Below are 25,615 nucleotides of genomic sequence, written 5' to 3' on the forward strand. Positions count from 1 at the left end.
TTTTGTGCTCCCAGTCTGAGATTTTTAACTCTTAGAAAACATATTTCAGCATTTTAAAAAACAAAAACCATTTTAAAGTAGCTTTTCATCACTTATCATGTTACTCAGTTTTAATAAAACATAAAGAATGGACTTCCTTGAGCTGAATATGCTACGCATGTCAAAAATCCCATTAAATCTATTCATGCCCCTAGAACTTACTTGCAGTGTACTGGAAATACAGGGATAGGATGAAACAGTCAGACTGTCTGGATGTGGGACAGTCTACAAGACAGCTGACCAGGATTCATCTTTCCTTCCTCCTTCATTCCTTCCTCCTTCATTCCTTCCTTCGCTCCCTCCTCCTTCCCTTCTCTTCCCCTTCTCCTTCCCTTCCCCTCTCCCATCCCCCTTTCCTTCCCCTTCTCCTTCCCTCACCTTCCCCTTCCCTTCCCCTTTCTTCTCCCTTCCCCTTCCCTTCCCTTTCCCTTCCCTTTCCTCCCCCTTCCCCCTCTCCCTTCCCCTTCCCTTTCCTCTTCCCCTTCCCTCTCCCTCCCCTCCCCTCCCCTCCACTCTGCTTCCCTTTCCTTCCTTCCTTCCTTCCTTTTTCTTTTCCTTTCTTTTGATTGGTTGTATTTTTAGTAGAGATGGGGTTTCACCATGTTGGCCAGGCTGGCCTCCAACTCCTGGCCTCAAATGAGATTTAAAAAGAAAAAAAAAGCTGTAAATACTTTTTTTGGGAAAAGGAGAAGTTTGAATATGACCTAGATATTGGATAATATTATAAAATTATGACTAATTTTCTTAGATATGATAATGATGCCAGGGTAATATAAAATTCCATGTTCTTTTTTGGGGGGACACAGTCTCACTCTGTCGCCCAGGCTGGAGTGCAATGGGGCGATCTCAGCTCAAGGCAACCTCTGCCTCTCAGGTCAAGCAATTCTCCTGCCTCAGCCTCCCGAGTAGCTGGGATTACAGGCATGCACCACCAAGCCCGGCTAATTTTTGTATTTTTAGTAGAGTTGCGGTTTTGCCATGTTGGCCAGGCTAGTCTTGAACTTCTGACCTCAGGTGATCTGCCTGCCTCAGCCTCCCAAAGTGCTGAGATTACAGGCATGAGTCACCGGTCCCAGCCAGATTCCATGTTCTTAGATGAATGATGAAATATTATGAGTGAAATCTTGTGTCTTCAACTTATTTTCAAATAGTTCAGTAAAAATAAAATGTAATCTTTACATAAACAGAAAGCACACATGGCAACATATTTATTATTGCTGACTCTACAGTAGAGGGTACATGGGTATTCAGTATATATCATAATTACAAAAGCACACTTGTAATAAACTTTTCAGTGAATAAATACAATTACTATTACAAGTTTAGAATTCAACATCCTGGTCGCTTGAGCCCAGGGGTTTAAGATTACAGTGAGCTATGATTGCACCACTGCACTCCAGCAAGGTGTACTACTTATTGCCTGTGGTATACTATACTATTCTTTCATCTTCTCTGTTTGTGAAATTTTTCACAGTGAAAAGTTGGAAACTAAGGAAATCATGACAAAGCCATGTGTGTATCCAAGGAAACTAAGTACTAGAATAATCTATTTTAGATGACTGTGGTATTGTTACAGTATCTTTAGAGTATGCTAACAATACGAACAAAAAAAATGAATACATTTATAATTATCTAAGTTTTGCCGTAACTTTACTAGACATATCTTTCCACTGAGGTAAAGTATCTTCAAATGATCAATCTTACCCAGAACCAGTGAAGACGGGTCACTCATTTTACAAACAACCTTTGCAAATGGAACCACAAGGCTCTCCCAGTTGTTAGAAAGATGCATCACAGGACATTCTGGGAGAAGGAAGAAAACTTCTAAAGCTTCTTGGTGTGGAGAATGAAATGGAAGTCTTTTGAGCAGATTATCTTTGAGGCAGGTGGTTACCTGTGGTCAGAAAGGAACAGGGAAAAGGCATTCAAAACTCAGTAGAAGCAGGGTGCAACTGATGGTAATAAAACAAGGTGAAGAGGCTGGAATGTCATTCTACTACTAAATGAGAATAATCATTTAGTTTTTCTAAAACCCCTGTTTACATCCCTTCTCACCTAGCCTCCAAAATATTGGAGGTATTTGGAATATACAATAAGTATTCTCTCCATTCAATTATTGGGGTGCATGAAGAAGATCAAGCACACCTGTAATCCCAGCACTTTGGGAGGCCGAGGAGGGCGGATCACAAGGTCAGGAGATCGAGACCATCCTGGTCAACATGGTGAAACCCTGTCTCTACTTAAAATACGAAATTTAGCTGGGCGTGATGGCGCATGCCTGTAGTACCAGCTACTTGGGAGGCTGAGGCAGGAGAATCGCTTGAACCTGGGAGGCGGAGGTTGCAGTGAGCCGAGATTGTTTCACTGCACTCCAGGCACAGAGCAAGACTCCGTCTCAAAAGAAAGAAAGGAAAGAAAGAAAAGAAAGAAAAGAAAAGAAAAGAAAAAAAAAAAGAAAAGAAAAAAAAAAAAAGAAAGAAAGAAAGAAAGAAAGAAAGAAAGAAAGAAAGAAAGAAAGAAAGAAAGAAAGAAAGAAAGAAAGAAAGACAAAAAAAATCACATGTGCACAAATTACACTGAATGAACAATGGATTCAGAACTAATAAACAGCCTTCTCAATCATAAGTACCATATTCTACCCTCTGGTTTACACTATCACACCTTGGGTTTTTTTCAAGAGTAAAAATGCATCAGAACCCCAAAAAGCAGAAAAACAAAACAAAGCAAAAAAAAAAAAAAGACAAAATCCAACAATTTCAAGAACAAAATTTAACATGATTCTCATTATCTTCCGTAAGAGCAACTGTCTCTACCACAGACTCTAATTTCTAGCCCCTCCAATTTCCTTATGGTTTCCTCAATTCAGAATGCAATTGTTTAGGAAAAAATGGAATGGAATTCTGATTTTTTGTTATGTGTGCTTAGATCATAGTAATGATTTGTTTAAAATCCCAATATGAAGATAAGCTAGTATTTATGAATACTTACTACTTGTCAATTATTGTGCTAAGTGATGTACATATATTAATTAGGTCATTTAACCCTTATAGTTTCTCCCTAACATAGATGATATTAATCCCATTTTACTTCATCTGTGATTCAGAGAAATTAAGTAACTTGCTCAAAGTCACACAGCTAAGTGGGAATTTCTCTAGATCTTTCTGACTCCAAAGCCCAAATTCTTAATCGTTATATTATGAGAGAGTGGCTAAATGATATCTGTAAATGTACACATTGTTGTAATTACCTATTTTTATATTAAAACATTATATTGGACTCCCACAGTGAGATTCAGTCTTTGGAGTTAGTATACCTGACAACTCTATTTCAACATCTTATTAGTACACACGCATTCTACCTCCTTGCTCATCATCAGACACAACCTCAAGCCTCCTCACCTACTCCAAATCCTTAGAATGACTGTGATACCCTCAAGCCAGTCCTACTGTCTGACACACTGTGCTCTGGCATATGCTTTTCTAGCTGCCTCAAATGCCCTTCCACGTGAGCACCTGGTAAGATCTTAATTCCTCTGGGCAACTTTTTGAGTAAATAGAGCTAACCATTCACTGCCCTAATAATGACTCAATTCATCCAAAAATATTGTGCACAGGCTACATTCTAAGCTAGGCACTAGTGAAGATAGTGAAGTGTAAAACACACCAGGTCTTTGCACTAACGTATGCATGTATTTATCTGTCTCCCTTACTACACTATGAGCTTCTAAACGACAGGGAGTATATCTCTTTCATTCTTCATCAAGAGTCATCATTACAGTGCCCAGCACATAGTAAGTGTTCAAATGTTTGCTGAATAAATGAACACATGCCAAAGGTCTGAGAGTCCATATCACAGAACCTCAAGATAGAAAGAAACATTTACAGGTCTTCTAATCCAATCATCTTATTCTGAAACAATGGAGGTCAAGGGTGCCCCATGATTATTTCATTTACATACCATATGTTCTTTCTGTGGCACAATCAAGGTATAATTAGTAAACAGGCGGAGCCTTTAATGATGAACTGATCCAATCCCTTTCCTTCACAGATGCACAAACGGGCTTCTATTTTTGGTAATCTTTCCATGGTTGGATTTAGTAGCAATGACTCAGAATCTTACAGAAAGTTAAACTGGCCTCCACAGGAGGATTTTAAAAAACAAAAGAAAATGAGCACTAACAAACGTTGATGAAATAGTCCACAGAGTTTCTGGGTTGTTGACACAGGCAGCACTAAGTGTTGCAGAGTCCCAATAAAGGTACATAATTAGGGAACCATTTCACCTCAGACCCCCAGTGGGGCTGTGGTTCTGCCAAAGTTAAGACAACTGAACTTTCCATTTTCCCTTGAAAGAAAGGAACGCATGAGAAAACCTGCAGCTGAAATAGAGAACGCTAGTTGTGGCAGACAGAGCAACTGCCAGAGCTGAAAGGAGGAAGGGTGAGACAGCAAAGACTGAGAGGGAAAGAGAAGAGGGATATAAACACAGAGAGAGACTAAAAAATGTGGGGGAGGCTAGAGGAAGGAAGGGAGGAGGGAAGGAGAGAGAACAAAAGAAGGAACTACAGTGAGACCCAGAGAGAAAAAAATGGAGAAAAGAACAGAAAGTAGTATCCCTATATCAACCAGTACAAAAAAACAGGGAAATAATAAAGACTACATTAAGAAAAACTAAATTAATAAAGGAAGCATGCAGTGAGCCGAGTTTGTGCCACTGCACTCCAGTGTGGGCGACAGAGCGAGACTCCATCTCCAAAAAAATAAAAATAAAAATAAAGGAAGCATGTTCGGAGCACCTGCAAGAAAAAAAACCTAAAGATAGTACTAACAGTGCTGAAACAGGAAGCAATCATCCCATAAAGAACAAGAACATTCTAGAATCTACAGAAAAGTGGAATGGAAAAAAAAAAAAACAAAGAATCCAGGCAGTCCCTGGTGAGAAGGATATTCATATCAGAAAAAATGTTATTTCTACATTTACGCTTAAAAGGATTGCACATAAAATGTTCTTATTCTAGTGTGCCAATCTCAACAAATCCTTAATCATCTTCCTAAAGCCCTGAGTTGAAAAACTTCCCTCCCTCTAGGAATGTGTATGCATATATGTGCATGTGTGTTTGTGTACAGACACATTATTTAGAATATTTGTAACCTGTGTGACTACTATGCCAATTATTTCACCCTAAAAGGGCAAACTCCTAATTGTTATCTGAGTTTAACTTAATCTGAATATGCTACAAGGTCTCGGAGAATCCCTTAACGCAAAACATTTCTTCTGAAATTTTGAGTTCTTATAAGAAATATTTTCTTATAAGGTCTATTTTCTTTCTCCACATAACAATCTGAAGATACCATGTTAGTAATCCAGTCCTTTTGGGTTAACTCCTTGAAGATGTTTCTTGCTTTATTTAAGTCCAAATAAACAGGCATCATTTCTGTAGTTCTTCTGTAGAAGATAAATTAAGTATCTTGTTAGATTATCTCCCTAGATGCAAAGTTTCTTCCAGAGCTTGCCCCATTTCAACAAAATTACATTTTTTCTCATGTATAACTATAATTGTCTAAATACAAATGCAATGTAGTAAACAACATGATTTTTTCTAAAATACCAAAAAAAATCAAGGCTGCTTTAACTATATATACCATAAGACTTTAACTCAGATGCTGTCTTATCTGTAATAGATTAAAAAAATAAATATTTCTCAGTTTAAAAAAAATAGCCACAGAGGGAGGCTGAGACAGGAGAATTGCTTGAGCTTGAGAGGTCAAGGCTGCAGTGAGTTGTGAACATGCCACTGTACTCCAACCTGGGTGACAGAGCGAGACCCTGCCTCAGAAAGGAAGGAAAGGAAGGAAAGGAAGGAAAGGAAGGAAAGGAAGGAAAGGAAGGAAAGGAAGGAAAGGAAGGAAAGGAAGGAAAGGAAGGAAAGGAAGGAAGGAAGGAAGGAAGGAAGGAAGGAAGGAAGGAAGGAAGGAAGGAAAGGAAAGGAAAGGAAGGGAGGGAGGGACGAAGGGTGGGCCATAGAAAAAAGATAAATGTTTTTCGAAGGAACGAAGGAAGGACCAACCACAGGAAGGAAGGACCAACCACAGGAAGGAAGGAAGGAAGGAAGGAAGGAAGGAAGGAAGGAAGGAAGGAAGGAAGGAAGGAAGGAAGGAAGGAAGGAAGGAAGGAAGGAAGGAAGGACGGACGGACGGACGGACGGACGGAAGGAGCTCCACAGGAAAAAGATAAAGGTTTTTCCCATTTCTAAAAAATACATCCATTTTTTCCAGTTAAATGGACTGAAAAGTGGGAACCAAAAGAGGGAGCTTCTGACCAATAATTTCTTAGTACTTCAATATAAAGTCATTAATGAAATGTTTAAGTATCTTCTCATGGAAGACCTTCTAATGGAAGGTCATGAGGCCATTAAAATTATGTTACCGGCTGCGTGTGGTAGCTCACACCTATAATCTCAACACTGGGAGGCTGAGGTGGGAGGACTGCTTGAGGCCAGGAGTTCAAGACCAGCCTGGGCAACATAGCAAAGCTGCTGTCTTTACAAAAGTTAAAAAATTAGCAGGAGATGGTGGCACATGCCTGTAGTCCCAGCTACGTGGAAGGCTAAGGTGGGAGTATTGCTTGAGCCCAAGAGTTTGATGATGCTTGAGCCCAAGAACCATGATGCTGTAACTCCAGGAGACCTTGTCTCAAAAAAAAAAAAAAATACATATATATATACACACACACACACACACACATATATATGTATACCAAAAAAGATAGAACAAAATGTAAAATGGGCAAACATTAAGTATAAAACAACGTATAAACAATGTGATCCAGCTGGGCATGGTGGCTTACGCCTGAAATCCCAGCACTTGGGGAGGCCAAGGCTGGTAAATTGCCTGAGTTCAGGAGTTCGAAACCAGCCTGGCCAACATGGTAAAACTCTGGCTCTACAAAAAAATAAAAAAAATTAGCTGTGTGTAGTGCCATATGTCTGAAGCCCCAGCTACTCAGGCTGAGGTGGGAGGATTGCTACAGCCTGGGAGGCGAAGGTTACAATGAGCCAAGATCACACAACTGCATTCCAGCATGGGCAACGACAGGGTAACACCCTGTCTCAAAAAACAAAAACAAAAAACCAGTATGATCTCATTTTTTGTAAAAGAATACATTTGCATGAAAAAATATACATAAGTGCTAGCTATTACTCTTATGTGATGGATTATGGAAGATTTTCACTTTCTTTTTATTGTATGTATTTTTGACATTTTCTACAGCACGCATATATTTACTTTTGTTAAAAAACAATTTTTAAAAAGGGATGAACACACAGCTAATTATTTTACCCTCCAATCATTTTTTATCCTCTTTCATGGTACTCTTAATACAATTTAATACAATTAATTTATTACATATATTACCTTTTCCTTAAAAAACTTCCAGTTAGACAAGCAGGAGATGAAAATATCTCTTGGATTTCCCTGTATTAGTAATAAGACACTGGTTAAACCAAATCACATGGTATACATACACACAGCCTCTTTATAGCATGAAACATGATAAATACAACATCTTATAACAATCCTTCTAACCTCTCCATTTGTCTCCTATCTGTACACATATTATCTTGGCTTCCAAAAGTCCATTCTGTTTGGTAAATCTCAAAATTTCAGTGGCAAACATGGGAAATAAAAAAGTTTATACATACTAAGAGAAGCCTCAAATAAAGAGGAAAGGCTTGATTTATGGTCAGAACTTTCTTGAACAAACAAAATACTCCCACCCCACCAACTATGCAAGTCCTATTTATTTCTATTCCATTGAAGTAGAAACAAAATAAATTACCAGAAATTAAATGGGGGAAGAAGTATGCTGAGTTTCATCTTAGCAGTAGTTGTACAGTTCTTAATTATTTATGCTTGCAAATTATGATGCAATTATTTTGTGCAACCATTTTGTACAATGATTTTCCAGAATTAGAAAGTCATACTTTAAAATATTTCTAAAAGATGATGTTTGTAAGAATAGGCAGGAGTTCTATAAGACTGTAGGAGTTCTATGGTTTAGAGAAGAATGGTACAAATTGTTTGGCTAAGAATAACAGGAACACAAACTAATGGTTCCACTATCGAATGGGACTGGGGAACACTATAGACTGTATTTTCTGGCCAGAGAGTCACAATATACATAAACAGAGGCCTGGAGAAGCCCTGCAGTAAAGAAAGCTGTCCTCATGGAGCTTACATGCTAGTTGTGATAGTTAGTTTTATATGTCAACTGGGCTAGGCCATGGTACCAAGATATTTGGTCAAATATTATTCTGGATGTTTCTATGAAAATATTTTTTTAGACAAGATTAACATTTAAAACAGTAAACTGAGTAAAGCACTTGAACAAGTGAATAAAAAGAAAGCACCTTCCATAATGTTAGTGAGCCTCATCCAGTTGAAGGCCTTAAGAGAAAAGGCTGAGGTCACCCAAAGAAGAGGAAATTCTGCTTTTAGATTGCCTTCAGACTTGAGTTGCAACATCAACTTTTCCCCAAGTCTCCAGCCTGCTGGCCTGCCCTACAGATTCTGAACTTGCCAGCCCCTACGATCTCACGAGACAATTCCTTAAAATAATCTCTCTCTCTCTCCCCTCCATAGATGGATAGATGGAAAGACAGACATGATAGAGACAGAGATAGAGACGGAAATACACACATATCCTATTAGTTTGTTTCGCTGGAAAACCCTGACTACAAAATCTTATACTGCTGTGCAGAACCAGTTTGGGAAATGATACTTGAGAGTGTTATATAAGCAGACAGTCAGACTGTGGGATGTACCTTTTTGTGCTATGCCACCGTTTCGTCTCCACATCAGCAATCCATCTCTTTACAGTCCCTTCATTCAGTGTAGGAATTGTCCTCTTCAGATTAACATAGGAATTCTGTAAACAAACAGGAAAGTAAAATACAATAATTTAGACACATCAGAGATAGGTACTCAACTCTTAGGTACACTCTAGAGGGTAAAACTGACTTTTAAATATGGGTAATACAGCCCTGGGACAATCACGAAGTGATACTCAACCAATAAGTAATCAATCATTTGCCTGGTTGCCACTTTCTTGTCCAAAGGGGCTTAGACTGAAAGTAAATTTCTCTGAGGGCCTCAACACTCAGCACTTTATACAAATACAATCAAATTAAACTGAACATCAGACAGCCTTGAAAGGAAGGGAAGATCCTGAAAGCTCTGTGTGCAGAAGTGTGAGGAACTCAATTTCACTTGGTGAAGTAGGGCAGGGAAGTTACGGACATTTTATTTGCAAGCCCATGAACCTTGGGGAGTACTGGCCTGCAAAGTCATTTTTAGAATCTGCCACTCTGTTGTTTGCCAGGATACCGACAAAACATCATTGGCAAGCAGCCCCCAAAAGGTAAGTAGAGTCTTTGGAAATCACATTGATTAGACATTCACCAGAGAAAAATTTGCTGATTTTTGTGGGAAAATACTGATGTAGTTTAGATAATAAAGGATCAGTAATGTCCAGCTATCCCCCAAAAAGTCAGCCTAGTAAACCGATGATTTTGGAATTCACCAAACTTGGATACTAGAACCCTTAGTTTTGCTTAAAATACCAGGTTATAGAACACCTGGAGATCTATTTTTACCTCTTTCTTTATCCAGAGCAAAATGCTTTGATTCCCTCCAGCAATCATTATTAACTCCTTTTCTGAGGTATGGCTTTCTGAAAGGATGCACAAAAAGTAAGAGTGTTAGAAAGTCATTTGGCACAAACAGGCATGTTCAATTTAAATAACTTCAAATTCTTCTTAAACGTAGTCATCTTAATAGACAAAATACATCCTCCACCAATTAAGAAGCTGAAATACATATACTTTGGAGTAAAGTCTAGGTGGCAAACATACGTAATTCACAAGGTGGACATGTGACATCAGTTTAATATACATAATATAAATATTTATATATAAAATGCAAATATTTGATTAGCTAAATGCTATCAGTTTAATTCAACTCCCATTACCTTTTTTTTTTTTTTTTTTTTTTTTTGAGATGGAGTCTTGCTGTTGCCCAGGCTGGAGTGCAGTGGTGCGATCTCTGCTCACTGCAAGCTCCGCTGCCTTGCGAGTTCATGCCATTCTCCTGCCTCGGCCTCCCTAGAAGCTGGGACTACTGGGGAGAAGCGCCCGCCACCACGCCTGGCTAATTTTTTTTAATTTTCAGTAGAGACGGGGTTTCGCCGTGTTCGCCAGGATGGTCTCAATCTCCTGACCTCATGATCCACCCGCCTCGGCCTCCCAAAGTGCTGGGATTACAGGCGTGAGCCACTGCACCCGGCCCAACTCCCATTACTAAAAACCATGTTTTCAAGATTTAACCAATGACGCTGGCTATAAAGAATATAAGTACTTTAAGCCCATGTAACTGGTTATAAGGAATCAAAGATAATACATGCTGCTTAAGAAAATAACTCTACTGTTCGTTTTCCCACAAGAAATGAGTAAATTTTGTCACTTGAGGTCACCACTAAGCTTTCAGAAACAAGTAACAGAAATGCTCCAAGGTGCTTCTATAGTGGAGTGTTTCAGAGCTCAGACTGAGGTCATAAAGGGCACCGGTTCAACTCCAGACAAACCACTTACTGGCCATGAGTAAGTGGCTAACCCTTTTCTCTCCAAGTCTCTTTATCCTCCAATAAAACAGAAGTGGCAGAATACACCTCCCAGAACCGTTACAAGGATTGGTGAGATAACACAAGTAAGTGCTGAGTGCAGTTCAGTGCCAGGTATATGTTGATTGCTCATTATTCTGAGGGTTTTATATGACTGTGGATCAACTTAACCAGGGCAACCAGCCACCACAGAATTAGTTAAGTCTCTTGCAAACTGGAATGAGAGCTGCATATGCCTCTGAATCCATTGTCTATTTTATCATTTAAATTCACATTAATCCTAATCTGAAGGAGTAATACAGAATAATTATTTTGCCTCAATAAATCAGACTGACTCTTGAATTGTTTACCAGTAAAAAAATGAAACCAATATTTAGAGAAACTCCCTTCATAGTTATATACTGCTTTCTTTGCCGCATTACCCAGTTAGAAAAATCATTTTCTCTAAAAAGATACTATGCCAAACCCTATGTTCCTATAGAATTTACCAAGTTTGAGTTCTTCACTTGATGATACTTTCACAGGAAGTGGTATCAGCTGGTCAAGTGTTCCACCGTTTCCCAGTTGTCCGTCTTTTCCAGAACCAAAGGAAAAGACCTTTCCGAAATCAGAAACATAGGCAAGCGTGTGCCACCTATTAAATAAAAGCACATATGGTCAATCCTTAATTATCCACAATGATGAGAGTGTTTAGCAATACAGTAAATTGCCAAAACTATGTTACCCAGTGAGAGTGAAACTAAACATCTCCTAAAGGATGAAAACCATCTGGAAACCAAGAAATCAACATGTACCTGAAAAGACTGTGGAACCCAAAGGCCACTCAAGACCATGATGTCATACTTTGGCGAATGGTGTTCCCTTTGTTGGAACAAGCACCTCCCCTTGCCCTCTGCTCATTTTTCAACTTCAGTTTGAGTCACCACCACTTGGAAACCATCTGAGTCCCTTCTCTTCCCATCCTGGAAGACTCAGTTGAGTTCCCATTTAATTTCTCAAAGACCTTTACCACACTGATTTCCTATTTTGCTTGTTTGTATCTCCACTATACTGTTGTGTAGCAAGGAATCTGCCTTGCCCAGAGAGGTCTGGCTGGTGCCCAGTTCCTGGGAGGTAACCTCTAAACCCGGCTGGTGCCCAGTTCCTGGGAGGTAACCTCTAAACCCACAGAATTTCCCAAGCCCTCAGACCTACAGGAGGGCAGAGCTGGAGATTAAGTTCAACTACCTGGCAATGATTTAACCAATCATGCCTCAGCAATAAAATCCCAATAGAAACCCTCAATCTAGGCTGGGTGTGGTGGCTCATGCCTGTAATCCTAGCACTTTGGGAGGCCAAGGCAGTAGGATACTTTGCGCCCAGAAGTTTAAGACCAGCCTGGCCAATATAAGGAGACCCTATCTCTACAACAAATTTAAAAATTAGTTGGACACGGTGGCACGCACCTGTGGTCCCAGCTACTCAGGAGGCTGAGGCAGGAGGACTGCTTGAGCCTGGGAGGTCAAGGCTGCAGTAAGCCATGATAGCACCACTGCAGTCCAGCCTGGGTGACAGAGTGAGACCTTGTCTCAAAACAAACAAACAAACAAACAAACAAAAAAAAACAACTCTTGACTTAGGTGAACTTCTGTGACTGAATGGCAAATTATGTACATCCTGTACTGTCTCCAAAAAAAAAAAAAAAAAAAAAAAAACCCAGAAAAAACAAAAACAACTCTCAACTTGGGTGAGTAAATTTCTCTGACTGGTTGGCAAATTCTGTATGTCCTGTCACATTATCAGGCCAGAAGAGATAACACCATCCACCTCCTCCAAGGGGAGATGACAGCCACAAGCTCAGCATTTGGAGCCCTCCTAGACCCTACCCTTATGTTTCTTCCTTTCACTGGTACTAATTTGTATCCTCTTCTTGTAATAAATGTGACTATGAGTATAATAGCTTTCAGTAAGTTCCCGAGTCTTTCCAGTGAATTGTCCTGTTAGTAGGGGTATTGCCCTGATGTGCATTAAGACAGATCTCCAACTTGCCTCCTTCTCTTGTAACACATGCTACTCAAAAGGATTGTATGTAATGAAGAATCCAAAGAGGTAATAAGACTGCTTTGGTTAAGAGATACTGAATGAGGTATCAATATTGAAGAGATGTTTGTTTGGTGAACAGACTCATATTCCGATAATTTGGTCTACCTTAATATTACCCATCTATGTAATTCTACTCCAAGATTATAAGAAAATCAGACTGAAAGTATGCATGTTAGTTTTTTACAAGAATGGTTTCAGTAAACTAACAAATGAACCCAACATTCAAATACAGTCTGAATTTTGCTCTATGTTTAGTGAGGGAAAAACTGCCCAAAAGAGTAGTGTATACGGGGGAGAATTTTTTTTTAACCCCATCAACTCCCAATATCCCCCTGGCAAGACGTGCACTGATATATCTGATGACCAAAAAATTAAATAGTGGCATGGTGGCTCACCCCTGTAATCCCAACACTCTGGGAGGTCAAGGCAGGCAGATCACCTGAGGTCAGGAGTTCAAGACCAGCCTGGCCAACATGGTGAAACCCCGTCTCTACTAAAAACACAAAAATTAGCCAGTTGTGGCCGGGCACGGTGGCTCACGCCTGTAATCCCAGCACTTTGGGAGGCCAAGGCAGGTGGATCACAAGGTCAGGAGATAGAGACCACCCTGGCTAACACGTTGAAACCCCGTCTCTCCTAAAAATACAAAAAATTAGCCAGGCATAGTGGCAGGCACCTGTAGTCCCAGCTACTCGGGAGGCTGAGGCAAGAGAATGGTGTGAACCTGGGAGGCGGAGCTTGCAGTGAGCCGAGATTGTGCCACCGCACTCCAGCCTGTGCGATGGAGCGAGACTCCGTCTAAAAAAAAAAAAAAAAAAATTAGCCGGTTGTGGCAGTGCACGTCTGTAATCCTAGCTACTCCAGAGGCTGAGGTGGGAGAATCACCTGAGCCTGGGAGGTGGAGGTTGCAGTGAGCTGAGCTTACATCACTGCACTTCAGCCTGGGCGACAGAGCAATATTCCACCTCAAAAAAACAAAACAAAACAAAACAAAACAAAAACCTTTAAATAAACCAAGGAGTCTGAGCAAGACATTTTACCTTTATTTTCTAAAAAAGAGCTGTGAAAATTAAACTTTTCAGGAATATTTCACTCAAACCATCACTGACTATGTCTTATACTTTACCATGATCAGCGCAGGCTACAGTGAAAGAACTCTGGTAATTAAAAAGTATGCTGGCCGCAAGGCATTGTGAGAGAGGGTGATTACATTAATGAATAATCCTTTGTGATTCGCACTTTACTTTTCCCAAATAAACAATGACTTATTTTTCTTAAAGACAAAAGTGCACCTGAATAGTTACAAAGGTATTTTCACTAAGGAGACAGCAGAAAGTGAACTGCATCTGCTCATTAAAAACAACAACAAAGAAAACAACCATGTATAGTAAAAGGGGTATTACGTTTATCTAAATAATATAAATTAAGCATTTTCACTGATTTGAAAATGTATGATACTTAAATCTCAAAGAAACTGATAGAAATTTTATTAAATTACTATCTAGTTTACTGTATTCATTTTATCAATTTTCATTGATACTTTACAACTTACCTTCCACATGCTATCTGAGTCACTCTATTCCCAACAAGCTCAGCCACCAAACAGGGTCTTAGCTCATTCTGTGTTGAATTATGACCAAGTTGCCCATGTTTCCCAGCACCAAAAGTAAACAGCAGTCCATCCTAAGGAAAGGGAATGTCATATCAGATGCTAGAGAAATAAAATAAAAAAGTAGTATTCACTGATGCAAAGTGAATAACTAATAAAAAGCACTGTCAAAGTAAAGTTCCTAAATATCAGAAGGACAGTCCTACATGTAGGAAGTGATGACCTTTCTTCCCTGGGAAACACTAGCTTCCCATACAAAATGTTCTTCTAAAAATACAGCCAAAAAGAGACAAGGGTATACCCACCTGTGTGAGCAGGGCACTGTGAGAGCCACCACAAGCGAGAAATTCAACTTTCTGATTGTCTAGTGCTTCAATAAGGGAAGGAGAATCTTTACCTATGTAAGGAAAAAAATAGCTGAAGTGACCAAAAGGAAATGCTGAGTTTCACCCTGCAGTTACCTGGACTGCTGCTTCTCAACCCAGCAACAACAGTTCTCGTGATATTCTGACAAGAAAGGCTCTATGTTGCCATGTTTAGGATCAAGTTCTATGCCTCAGGGTGAAGGTGGGACCAGTGGCCAAAAGGGTCACACTTAGGGGCACCCACCTGTGAAAGGGTCAAACCACGTCCTAAAGCCTGTTCTCAATTCTGACTTCATTCACTTTAATTGCAGCACATTAGATATTTCCAATACCCATCTAGAATTACTTTTAATGAACATAGCAATTCCTTTTTCTTTCAAATTATCTACTAGTGTCATCACCTCACACTACCTCTTCTTTTCTTCATGATTATTTTCATGTCAAAGCACTCAGAGATTCAGCCAAAGTAGTTTAACGGCTGCTTTATTCTCTTCTCTCCTTTGAATATTTTTCTAACACTGACTTATTGGCTATTCTGTGTAATGAGCATTGCACTGTGTCAGAGAGAAATGAGTAACCAGTGATCCAGGAAAATGCATACAGTACCACAGCTGGGTAAAGGAGCAGAATTTCTTACACCTGAAAACTCTAAATGAGTTTTTTGGGATCATGAGAAATTTTACCATCAGCTTTGTTCAATAATGGAAATTACATGTTTCTTCATGTGTGTTTTTGTGTGTTTACAGACATAATTGATACCTTATAGAATAAGATCAGGATATGTGATTTCTTAAATATAATTTTAGTTTTCTTTTGTAATAATACACTAGCAGACTTTAAGTGCAAAGGCTTTAAAGGTCATCTCATACAAACTTGTCATTTTATAGAAAAAGAAAATGAGGTTTAGAGAAAAGTTTAGTGACTGGGCAAGGCTTGCAGTTAGTAAACTACAAAGTGGGAATCAGAATCCAGGTTCTCATCCCTAATTCAATGCCCTTTCCCATCTCACACACAGCTCTGAAACATGTCTCAATTACAGTAACAACTTCCACACTACCCATGCCTCTTGGACTGATTCTGCCCTGAAGACAGGGAGGTAATCAGGAAGAGTACTGCAAATCAAAGTGAAGATTTGAACCATTATTTGACAGGGAGGTCCATTCAATTCATCTAACAAGTGTAAGTGTTGGTGACAGGAATCTGAGAATGTGTTCCATACTCTCAGTGTGGCCCAGGCCTAGTTGTCCAAATTCATTTTTTCCCCATGAATAAATGTTGCCAGACATGGATAAGGCCATGCTGTGGGCTTCTCCGGCAGAAATCTGAGCCAAGGGTACTCCTGCGAGGTGCTCCACAATCTGTGGTGTGGTGGTTGAGGGAAATTTCCTTCCAACTCCAAGCTGCCCATGCAGGTTCTGTCCCCAGGCAAAAAGCTCACCACCTTGACATAAACAAAGCAAATGCTGTTTTATTCCATTTAAAATGCAGCAGACATTACCCTAAAGCATGATGCATGCTCTACATAGTATAATATCACAATATTGTACCTTTGCACTGATGGTACTCTCAGTTCCCCTATGTCTGACAGAAAAACATAGAATCTTCTCTTTAGCAGTGATAGTTACACTTCTGTATCCCTCACCTCAAAGGTGAAGCTATTTGAACATATTAAAGAATATCTTCAACATCATAAATTTGATTATAAATCAAATTCAAGAAATACTTACTGTAAAACACTCAGAGGATGGGCCCATGAAAAACAGAAGCAATCTACCTCTGCGAAAAACCCTAGAGCTACTGTTTTCTCTATCTCCCTCCCTTTCATGTGCCTAAAGATCCCAAATAAACAACTGTAAAATTCATCTGAAATTACAAGATCCCAAATCAACAACTGTAAAATTAATTTCAAATTACAGTTGTTCGAACGAGTCAGTTTCTTCTTCCATTAACTGAATATATGGAGCACATTTTTTAGGGAGTGTTCTTAGATGTTATCTGATAGAGCTGACAATATCTAATAGAGTCTTAAAAAATACACCAGAGAATTAAGGTTTACTGGCATCTCTTTGCAAGATACTGTGCAGGATCTGGTGGGAAGCAGAGCCTCTCCTTCACACACAATTTTCATGCACCTGTCAACCACCAGGAATATAATGATGAGCATGACCAGCTTATTTTCTTGTTTCCCCAACTTTTATTATTTCTGTACTGTGATTTACTAGTAATAAACTCTGAATATCCCTTGTACATACACGCCTCTAGACCCTGGGCTTCTTAAAGGCAGGGTGTGTGTGTTTCATCTTCATAATCAAAACACAGTAGATAATATGAAATATTTGTTAATGAATTAATGAAGTCAAATGATCAGTTTTTTCCAATACAAGTTCATACTATCAAATCTCAACAGGCTTTGAAATGAAGGTCAATACTCACTAATTATTAACTTCCCTTGAATCCCAGATTCTATTCAGTTTATGAACATGCTTACATCTGTGCTATATATTAACAAAAATTCCCTTGACTCCGAATTCCCTTCTATTACCCTACTGCTATCTTAATTATTCCATTCACAGTACATTTTTTTTTTTTTTTTTGAGACAGGGTCTCGCTCAGTTACCCAGGCTATAGTGCAGTGGCACGATCATGGCTCACTGCAGCCTCAAACTCCTGGGCTCAAGGGATCCTCTTGCCTTACCCTCCCAAGTAGCTGGGACTACAGTTGCAAGCCACCACGCCCAGCTAATTTTTAAGGTTTTTTGTAAAGATGGGGTCTCCCTATGTTGTCCAGGCTGGTCTCAAACTCCTGGCTACAAGTGATCCTCCTACCTCAGCCTTCCAAAGTGCTGGGATTACAGGCATTAGCCACCAAGCCTGGCCTCATAGTCAAGTTTCTTTAGGAAGTAATTCATATTCACTGCTTCCATTTCCCACCATGACAATGTCCGATAGAAAAATGGGAAATATTACAGGGTTAGGGAGAATCCTTGAATTCAAAAGGCAATGTTAAAACATATCAGAGGCCTGCAGCTTGGCCACAAAAGGGGATTCTGAGCTGGAAGAGTGGAAGTTGGAAGAGTGTTAGGAAAAGGGAAGCAGTTTCTGGAAAAGGGTGGCCCCAGGCCTGGACCAGCTGTAGAGAAAACAGTTTTGATTATTCAGAAAATTTTCACTGTTTCATACTTGAAAAATAAAAACATCATATCAAATTTAGGAATAGTAATTATGGAAACCTGAACATTTTACAGATCCAAGAATTCTCTCATTATGTATTTGCTTTAAGAATAGTATTCGGAACTATATCAAATTTAAAACTGTATTTCCGTCCTGTTACAAGTGAAATATAGACATTCTACTGGCTCCACATATACACACATGTATTACTTCTACAAAACTATTAATATTACAGAAAAATACCTTTTGAGAGTGCAAGAGAATGATAATCTCCACATGTAATCTGAATTATTTTTTTTTCTTGTAAAATGCTTTCAGACCTGAGGAAGGAAAATACATTTTGTGTTAATCGCCATAATGAAAGTTACAACACGGATTTCAGAACTATTAATAGTATTTAATTAGAAATGAAGCTCAAGAAAAAACTTTCAATTTATTGCATCACATTCAGTACATCTAAAATTATTTTTTAAATACTACATGTTTTAATTAGTGGTTTAAGAAAAAACATGCATTACATAATTATAATAAAATACTATGCAAACAATAATTTTATGATGCAGGAATAAATGCAAGATGAAAATGAGTTCTAGTTCATATAATCTACTAGGGAAAAGTCTCAAATCATTTCATGATAATGTGTATTTTTTCTAGGTTAAAAACTTTTATTTCCAGAAATTGAACTTACAGAACTATTGTGAGGATCAAATGAGTTAATGAATGTGAAAGTCCAATTTAGGGCTAGGCAGACTATTTAATCATTTTCTTTAAATGCCAAAACAACACACGATACCTGCCCTGGGGGACGTAAGGACTTTACTGGTCAGTTCAGAATTTATCATTTACTTAAGATGCTACTATATAAAGCAGGGGACAACAATCAGATATGGTAACATTTTCCTACAAAAATTATTGTCTTTTGATTAAAATTAATTTTAATAAAAGAAAAAAGTTCCCTACCTTAGATGTTTCATGCTGTAGTCATACTCAAATGGTTTTCCATCTGATGAGAGAATCAGCATGTGGTCTGCCCCTTGGTCCACGGAATGTATCTTCATGTTTTTTCCTAACTTAATGCATTCTACAAAGCAAATCCAACCAGGAACTATCATCACTTTGATTATTACCCACTGTATTACTAATTTCATTATAATACACTTAAAACATCTGGGAAACATTTCAACTAGACAAGCTTTGACTTACCATGAACTTCTCTTAAGAAAATTCTGGTAGGCAAAGCAAATTAGGAATGACAATTGTCTTGACGTATATTTTTTTTTAATTAGAAAGAATACTGATTTATACTTTTGTTGTAAATGGAACATACCCTTAAAATATCCAATTAAATATCTGCTTTTAGGTTTTTGTTTATTAAGTGAAGACAAACGAAATTTGAAATGACAAAGATGAAAAGGTCTATAAGAAAATATAACTTTAAGACAACATAACTCATTTCAAGAACAAATAGATTGTGTATTCTGAAATACATTCCTTTCTCCCAAAAAGCAAATAACAGTAATAAACACCTCCCAACAGTTCCCAATAGAAGCCAATGCCTACATTCTTAAAAGGAAAGTTTATGTTTGGGGTACTATTTTTAAAGAGGATGCTGTTGAAAACAGTTTTCACTGGCATTAGTGCACATTTGGCCCTTTCTAAAGTTAAGAGATTTTAAACTGTCCACTAGTTAAAATGTACTCTTATTTAATTTGTTCACAAAAATTAAACTAGGATAGTTTTGGGACCTTGTTTCATCTTCAATGCTAACGAAATAGAATCTATTCATGTGAAAATCTCAAAGCACAAACCATATTACAAATGCTAGGGGAACCAAAACAGTTTGGTAATAAGAAATGGCCCAGCGGACCTATGGTTTCCTTTAAAGAATCTCAGCATCTCAAGTCAGTTGAAAAAAAGGAAGTATTAAGAAATGGTATTGGAACATCGGCTAAGCATTTGGAAAAGCAAATAAATCTAGCTCCCCTCCTACCTAGTACTTAAATTCCAAGCATACGAAAAATTTTAACTTTAAAAAAAAAACAAAACCTTAAAATTACTATAAAGATGAGTACATTTTAAAAAATATTGGGAGTGTGGATAGCTTTCCAACCTAACATAAAATCTGTAAGTCTCTTTAACAGACAAAAAATCGATTGACTACCCCAAAAAAAATGCACAATAAAAAACAACATCCACAAATGGCAAAGTGAGAAAAATATTACAACATGTACAATGGGCAAAAGGCTATTCTTATTCAATACTCAAATACCTCTTCCATACAAATAAGCAAAAGATTTAACAACTCAATTTTTTAAAACCCAGGCAAAGACAAATAGGCAGTTTACTGAAAAAGGAATGCAAACGTCCAGTAGTTAAACGCAAAATAAACTCGCAGCAAGATACCAATTTATTCACTCCACAGATGGGCAAAATTTTAAAGAACGTGGGCAATTATTTCCGCCACTTCGATGAGAACGTGGAAGTGCAACTGAAGGCCAAGGTAAAATCTCATCACTGAGAATGGCTCCCAAAGTTGGAGCAGTGACTACTTTCTCAAAACGAGTTAGTGGAAAATGTGGCAGGCGGAGGACGGGGGGACAAACTTGAACAGAAACCTATGAGAAAGCCAGACTGGCTAAAAGAATGAAGATGCTGCCCGCATGCCCCGCACCGGCCACTTTGCTGAGTGGAGGATTCGCTGGTCGCCAGCATCCCGCTCACCCCGCACCCGACACGGACCAGGATTAAAAAGCTCAGGTGCGCCGTCGGCGAAACGACCCGAGCCAGGCGCGTGTCTGCGGCCTTCTGGGCTCTCTTCCCTCAGGCGCGGACCTCCGACCGCCCGCCCCTCACAGCCCTCACACACCAGCCCCACTCACTCGGCGTTCGGGCGCCGCCGCTCCCCGCGAGCACCTGGTGAACCTGGACGCCCGCCCCGCCGCGCTCCAAGACCGCTAGGCGCCGCGGCGAACAGCAGATTTGGCGCGTCACCTCGGCCCTCCGCAGCAGCGCGCGGTAGAAGCCCGCGGCGCTGGGGAAGAGCCAGAGCTGCGCGTCCGGAGACTTCGCGGGCTGAGACGCGGGGGTCTGGCCCGCGGTCGAGCGCCCGTCGCGCCGCGACTTCCTCCGCGACCTCCGCTCCATTGTCGCTTTGCGGGGTCCCAGGCCCAGAGGGGAGAGGAGAGAACGCGTTGTCCCAGGACTAAGCGCGCCCACTGCCCCGTGCGTCGCGCCGCAGAGCGGGAACCAGCTGCGCCCACCTGCGTGGCGTCGGGGAACCGCAGCCTCAGCTATTGCGCCCCTGCCCGGACGCCACGCCCCCCACGTGCAGCTTGGGGGCGGAGCCTGCAGCTCGAATGAGAAACGAAACAGAATGTTTGTTGTTGTTTTTAGGGGGCGGAATCGAAAAGGAAAAGGAAACTAATGTGACTAGGCAGGCGGCCAAAGGCAACAGGTCGTTGGCTAGGGTAAAGGCCGGTGGGCTGGACTGAGAAAGTTCCCGGGCGTGCAGCGGCCACCTTAACTCCTGGACGGAATGGCTTTCGAGGAAACGCTGCAGTTCCACTAGGAGGCACCCTGACACACGCATTTCCAGAGGGCGGGATAAGGGAAGCCAAAGTTTGTTAAGCGTTGTGCGCCGCGGCTGGGCGTGGTGATTCACGCCTGTAATCCCAGCACTTTGGGAGGCCGAGGCGGGCGGATCACTAGGTCAGGAGATCGAGACCATTCTGGCTAACACGGTGAAACCCCCGTCTCTACTAAAAATGCAAAAAACAAAATTAGCCGGGCGTGGTGGGGGGCGCCTGTAGTCCCAGCTACTCGGGAGGCTGAGGTGGGAGAGTGGCGTGAACCCGGGAGGCGGAGCTTGCAGTGAGCCGAGATTGCGCCACTGCCTCCAGCCTGGGCAACAGAGCGAGACTCCCTATCAAAAAGAAAAAAAAAAAAAAAAAAAGAGGGTTGTGCGCGGGGCTCAAACCGTGATAAAACTGGGCAGAGCTATGCAGTCAGCCACCCCTCCCCCACCCCTTTCGCGCCTGCTCAGCTATGTACTCCTGGGTGCCTGGCAACAGTGGTGTGCTTTAGGCCTTTTCTAGAATGCGTGCAAACGGAACCATACCTAAGTGATGTCTGGCTTTTTTAAATTAGCACAATGCTTTGAGGTTCATCCTATTGTGTTTAATTAGTAATTCCTTTGTGTTATTGCTGAATGGTAGTCTATCGTGTGGATATGCCACAGTTTATTTATCCATTCACCAATTGATGACCCTGTCGGTTGTAGGAAACAGGAGAAAACTTCCCCTTTGCCCTCTGAAGGGTCACCGAAAATCAACTGACAAGGCTGGGTCTGGGCTCCTGCCTGTAATCCCAGCTCTTTTTTAGGCCAAGGCAGGAGTATCTCTTCTTTGTGTAGTGTGTATTCAAATGTGTTGACCATTTATTTATTAGCTAGCTTGACTTATTATCTAAGAGTTCTTTATATATTATATTTGAGTTCTTTATATGTTTCATACCGTGTTCTTTATTAGCTATACGTTTTGAAATGGTTTCTACCTGTCTGTGGCTTGCCTCTTCATTTTAAGTGTCTTTTGAAGCACTGAAGTTTTAAATTTTCATGTAATTTATCCATTTTTTCTTTTACATAGTTCATACCTTTTTTGTCCTACTTAAGAGTTTTTGCTAAACTCAAGATTATAAGATTTCCTCAGTTGTTACCTTCTAGAAGTTTTATAATTTTTGGTTTCCATTATATTTAAAATGAATTATTCTTTATAGTATTGATAGATGCAGGAGGCAGATAAGGGAGGGTCCCTGGAGAATCTCTGACCTGCCCCGCAAGCTTTTGTGCAGCTGCGGAAGCCTGCCCAGGGTCTTGTCTGGGCATGCCCACAAGGCACTTGGGGGCCCACCTGCACTGGGAGAGTGGGTTGTAGCCACAGGGAATTCAGCCTTATGTAGCAGGGAGGAGCAAGACGTCTTCAGTTTGTGTGCCTAGACCTATTATTCAGTCTGTGAGCTGGGAGCCTTTTGGCAGGACCCTCCTTGTTTTTTTGCTGAGAGCTTTCTTTTAATAAATGCCACTCTTCACCTTTCAATGTATTCATGTGCCTAATTGTTCCTGGTCATGAGACAAGAACCTGGATTTTAGCTGAGCTAAGAAGCAAAAATTCCTGCATCAGTATAAGGTAAGAATAAAGGTTCATTTTTTTTCTTATGGATTTCCAGTTGTTCCAGCTTGCCTATCCCCATGGAATCCCTGTCAAAACTCAGATGGCCGTATATTATAACCTCAGAGCCCAAACTGGCCTACTGTCTTGATAACAAAATGGCCAGTTACCTTGTAGGTATAACAGAGCCAGAACTTCAAGTCATGTAGACTGCGCATGTGCCATGGAAAAAGCTTTGACCTCTAACAATGAAACGGGAAAGGTTCCCTTGTCCCCTTCGTAGGGCGTGCGAAGTGGGAGTGGCTCGCTTCTTCAGTGCCCCACTGCTCACACCTCTAGGGGAGCATACAGACAGGCAGGTTGTGGGGCTCTGACCCCACGCCAGTGTCTAGGGATGGATGTTTACTGCTCCTGAAGCACCAGTGGGCTGTGCTACTGTGTGCTTTTTTAGTTTTGCTGTCTATAGGCACTTGTGTTAACCAGCTCAATTAGACCCTCCATCTTGTCACAAGGACAGAGGGCTTTCTGTATCCTGGGTACTTGCCTTGGTGTACCAGAAGAATTGGATCACATGTGGGCTTGGAGAATGAGTGCAAGGTTTTACTGAGTGGAAGTATCTCTCAGCAGATGGGGAAGCCAGAAGGGAGTTGGTTTTCCCCTGGAGTTGAGGCGCCCAGCGGCCCGGCCTGTCCTCCGACTGCCCTGGCCAAACTCCGCATTGTTCTCCTGGTCGATGGCCTGCCGGTGCTAGTGCCTTCAGAATGGTTCTTGCCACACAGTACCTACTGTAAGTAATTATTCAATGAATTAATGAATCCCTTAACATTCAGATTTTTGAAATAAATTATTCAGCAGTTTGCTAAAATAAAAACTCTAGAGATATTCCTGAATATAAAATATATATCTAGCAAGGTTAGGGATATAGGAAATATTGCTTTACATAATATTATTTTATTAAAAATATTATTCTTGGCTCACACCTGTAATCCCGTTACTTGGGAGGCAAGGCAGGAGGATTGCTTGAGCCCAGGATTTCAAGACCAGCCTGGGCAACATAGTGAGACCTTGTCTCTTAAAGAACAATTATTCTTGATTTATCACTTTATTATTTATCCAAACATTTTTCAACTAGTTCTCTTTTTTAAATTGTAAATTGGCAATTTATAATTGTATACATTTTTGGGGAACAAAGTAATCTTATAATTTATGAATAACAATGTGAAATAATTGAATCAAGCTAGTTCCCACATCCATCACCTCAAATACTTAACAATTTTTGTGGTGAAAACATTTCAAATTTAATCTCTTAGGTATCTTGAAAAGTGCAATACTGTATTGTTAATTATATTTACCACACTGCACAATGGAACTCAAAAAAAAAAAGAAAGAACATATTCATCTTGTTACCAGGTTAAGTGTTCTGATGGTAAGGTGTCCAGGTTCTTGGCACATTGAACAAAGAATTGAACAACACACATGAACAAGCAGTGAAGGAGTGAATTTATGAGAGTGGAAGACAGTGAAGGATCAAAGGCAAAAGTACATTCCACAGGGTGGGAGCAGACTCAAGCAAGTGATTCAAGAGCTGTGGTAGCAAAGTCTTCTGGGGCTTTGGTACCCTCTAGAGGTTTCTTGTGGGTTATATCCTATGTAAATGAAGGATTGGCTTGTGACCAATTAGAGGTTGAGGTGAATTGGCCCATGGAAAATCCAAGACTGGTATGGTTTGATGCCTTATGCAAATGAAGGTCCTGGAATGGACCAATCATTGGCCAGAGTGCAGGTTCGGCCTGTGGCCAATCAGAGCCTGATGTGGTTTGGAACCTTATGCAAATGAAGATCCTGGAATGGACCAATCATAGGTCAGTGTGCAGACACTTCGGCTCCATGGAGTCTGTCCAAATTATCCTTAGATTCCCTATCTCCGGACCCTGTTCTTCTGCCTCATTTTCCCCCTGAGAGACATGATCCCTAGAAATCTTTATGGGAGGCAGAGGGAGTGATGGTCTTTTCTTCTGTAACTGCTTCCTGCTGATTTACACGCTGGTCCTACCTACTGGGGACCACAGAACTCTCTCCCTGCTTTGTCTTGTGGAGACAGGGTAACCTTTTGATGGCCAGAGGTGGTGCCTTTACCTGACACTGGCTGGAAACCTTGTCACACATCATCTGAAGCTAACTGGTTTCTAGGCAAGAGAAAATGAACTTGGTTAAAAGGTTTAGCAAACATGGTCCAAAGACCAGGGCCAGTATAGCCAATAGCAATGGTCTGGCTAGGGGATGGAGCCATGACCCCCAGCCCAGCAGCCTTGACCAGGAGCCCCATGATTCCGACAGCTGTTGTCGTATCTTAGCGGCCCAGTCAGCTAGTTTTCAGGTGGCATCCCTTACTATTCCTGATCGGTTGACATAGAAACAGCATTCTTCCTCTAGGAAAAGACATAAGCCTCCCTTCTCAGTAGTTACGAGGTCTAGTCCCCTTCTGTTTTGCAAAGTGACCACTGCCAGGG

At 40.5% G+C, this 25,615-nt stretch overlaps 1 protein-coding gene and 1 long non-coding RNA gene across 2 annotated transcripts in view; one reads left to right on the plus strand and one right to left on the minus strand.

Moving 5' to 3' along the window:
• The window catches only part of HERC5 (HECT and RLD domain containing E3 ubiquitin protein ligase 5), a 50,122-nt gene extending 28,888 nt beyond the window's left edge, over positions 1-21,234 (minus strand). Inside the window, exons 1-12 of the mRNA XM_050790428.1 lie at positions 20,820-21,234; positions 18,901-19,021; positions 18,184-18,260; positions 15,989-16,210; positions 14,710-14,801; positions 14,348-14,478; positions 11,202-11,347; positions 9,692-9,768; positions 8,861-8,964; positions 7,452-7,511; positions 5,391-5,484; positions 1,744-1,933 (exon numbers count right to left, since the gene is read on the minus strand). Coding sequence (XP_050646385.1) covers positions 1,744-1,933; positions 5,391-5,484; positions 7,452-7,511; positions 8,861-8,964; positions 9,692-9,768; positions 11,202-11,347; positions 14,348-14,478; positions 14,710-14,801; positions 15,989-16,210; positions 18,184-18,260; positions 18,901-19,021; positions 20,820-21,084 — 1,579 coding nt within the window. The 5' untranslated portion in view covers positions 21,085-21,234. The remainder of the gene's footprint in view (positions 1-1,743; positions 1,934-5,390; positions 5,485-7,451; positions 7,512-8,860; positions 8,965-9,691; positions 9,769-11,201; positions 11,348-14,347; positions 14,479-14,709; positions 14,802-15,988; positions 16,211-18,183; positions 18,261-18,900; positions 19,022-20,819) is intronic.
• LOC126954723 (uncharacterized) lies at positions 11,344-11,973 on the plus strand. Its single transcript, XR_007725697.1, has 2 exons — positions 11,344-11,826; positions 11,865-11,973. It is a non-coding gene; the product is annotated as an uncharacterized LOC126954723 (long non-coding RNA).
• Positions 21,235-25,615: the final 4,381 nt, after the last annotated feature.

Source organism: Macaca thibetana, chromosome 5, assembly GCF_024542745.1.
Source record: "Macaca thibetana thibetana isolate TM-01 chromosome 5, ASM2454274v1, whole genome shotgun sequence".
In the NCBI taxonomy this organism is placed as follows: domain Eukaryota; kingdom Metazoa; phylum Chordata; class Mammalia; order Primates; family Cercopithecidae; genus Macaca; species Macaca thibetana.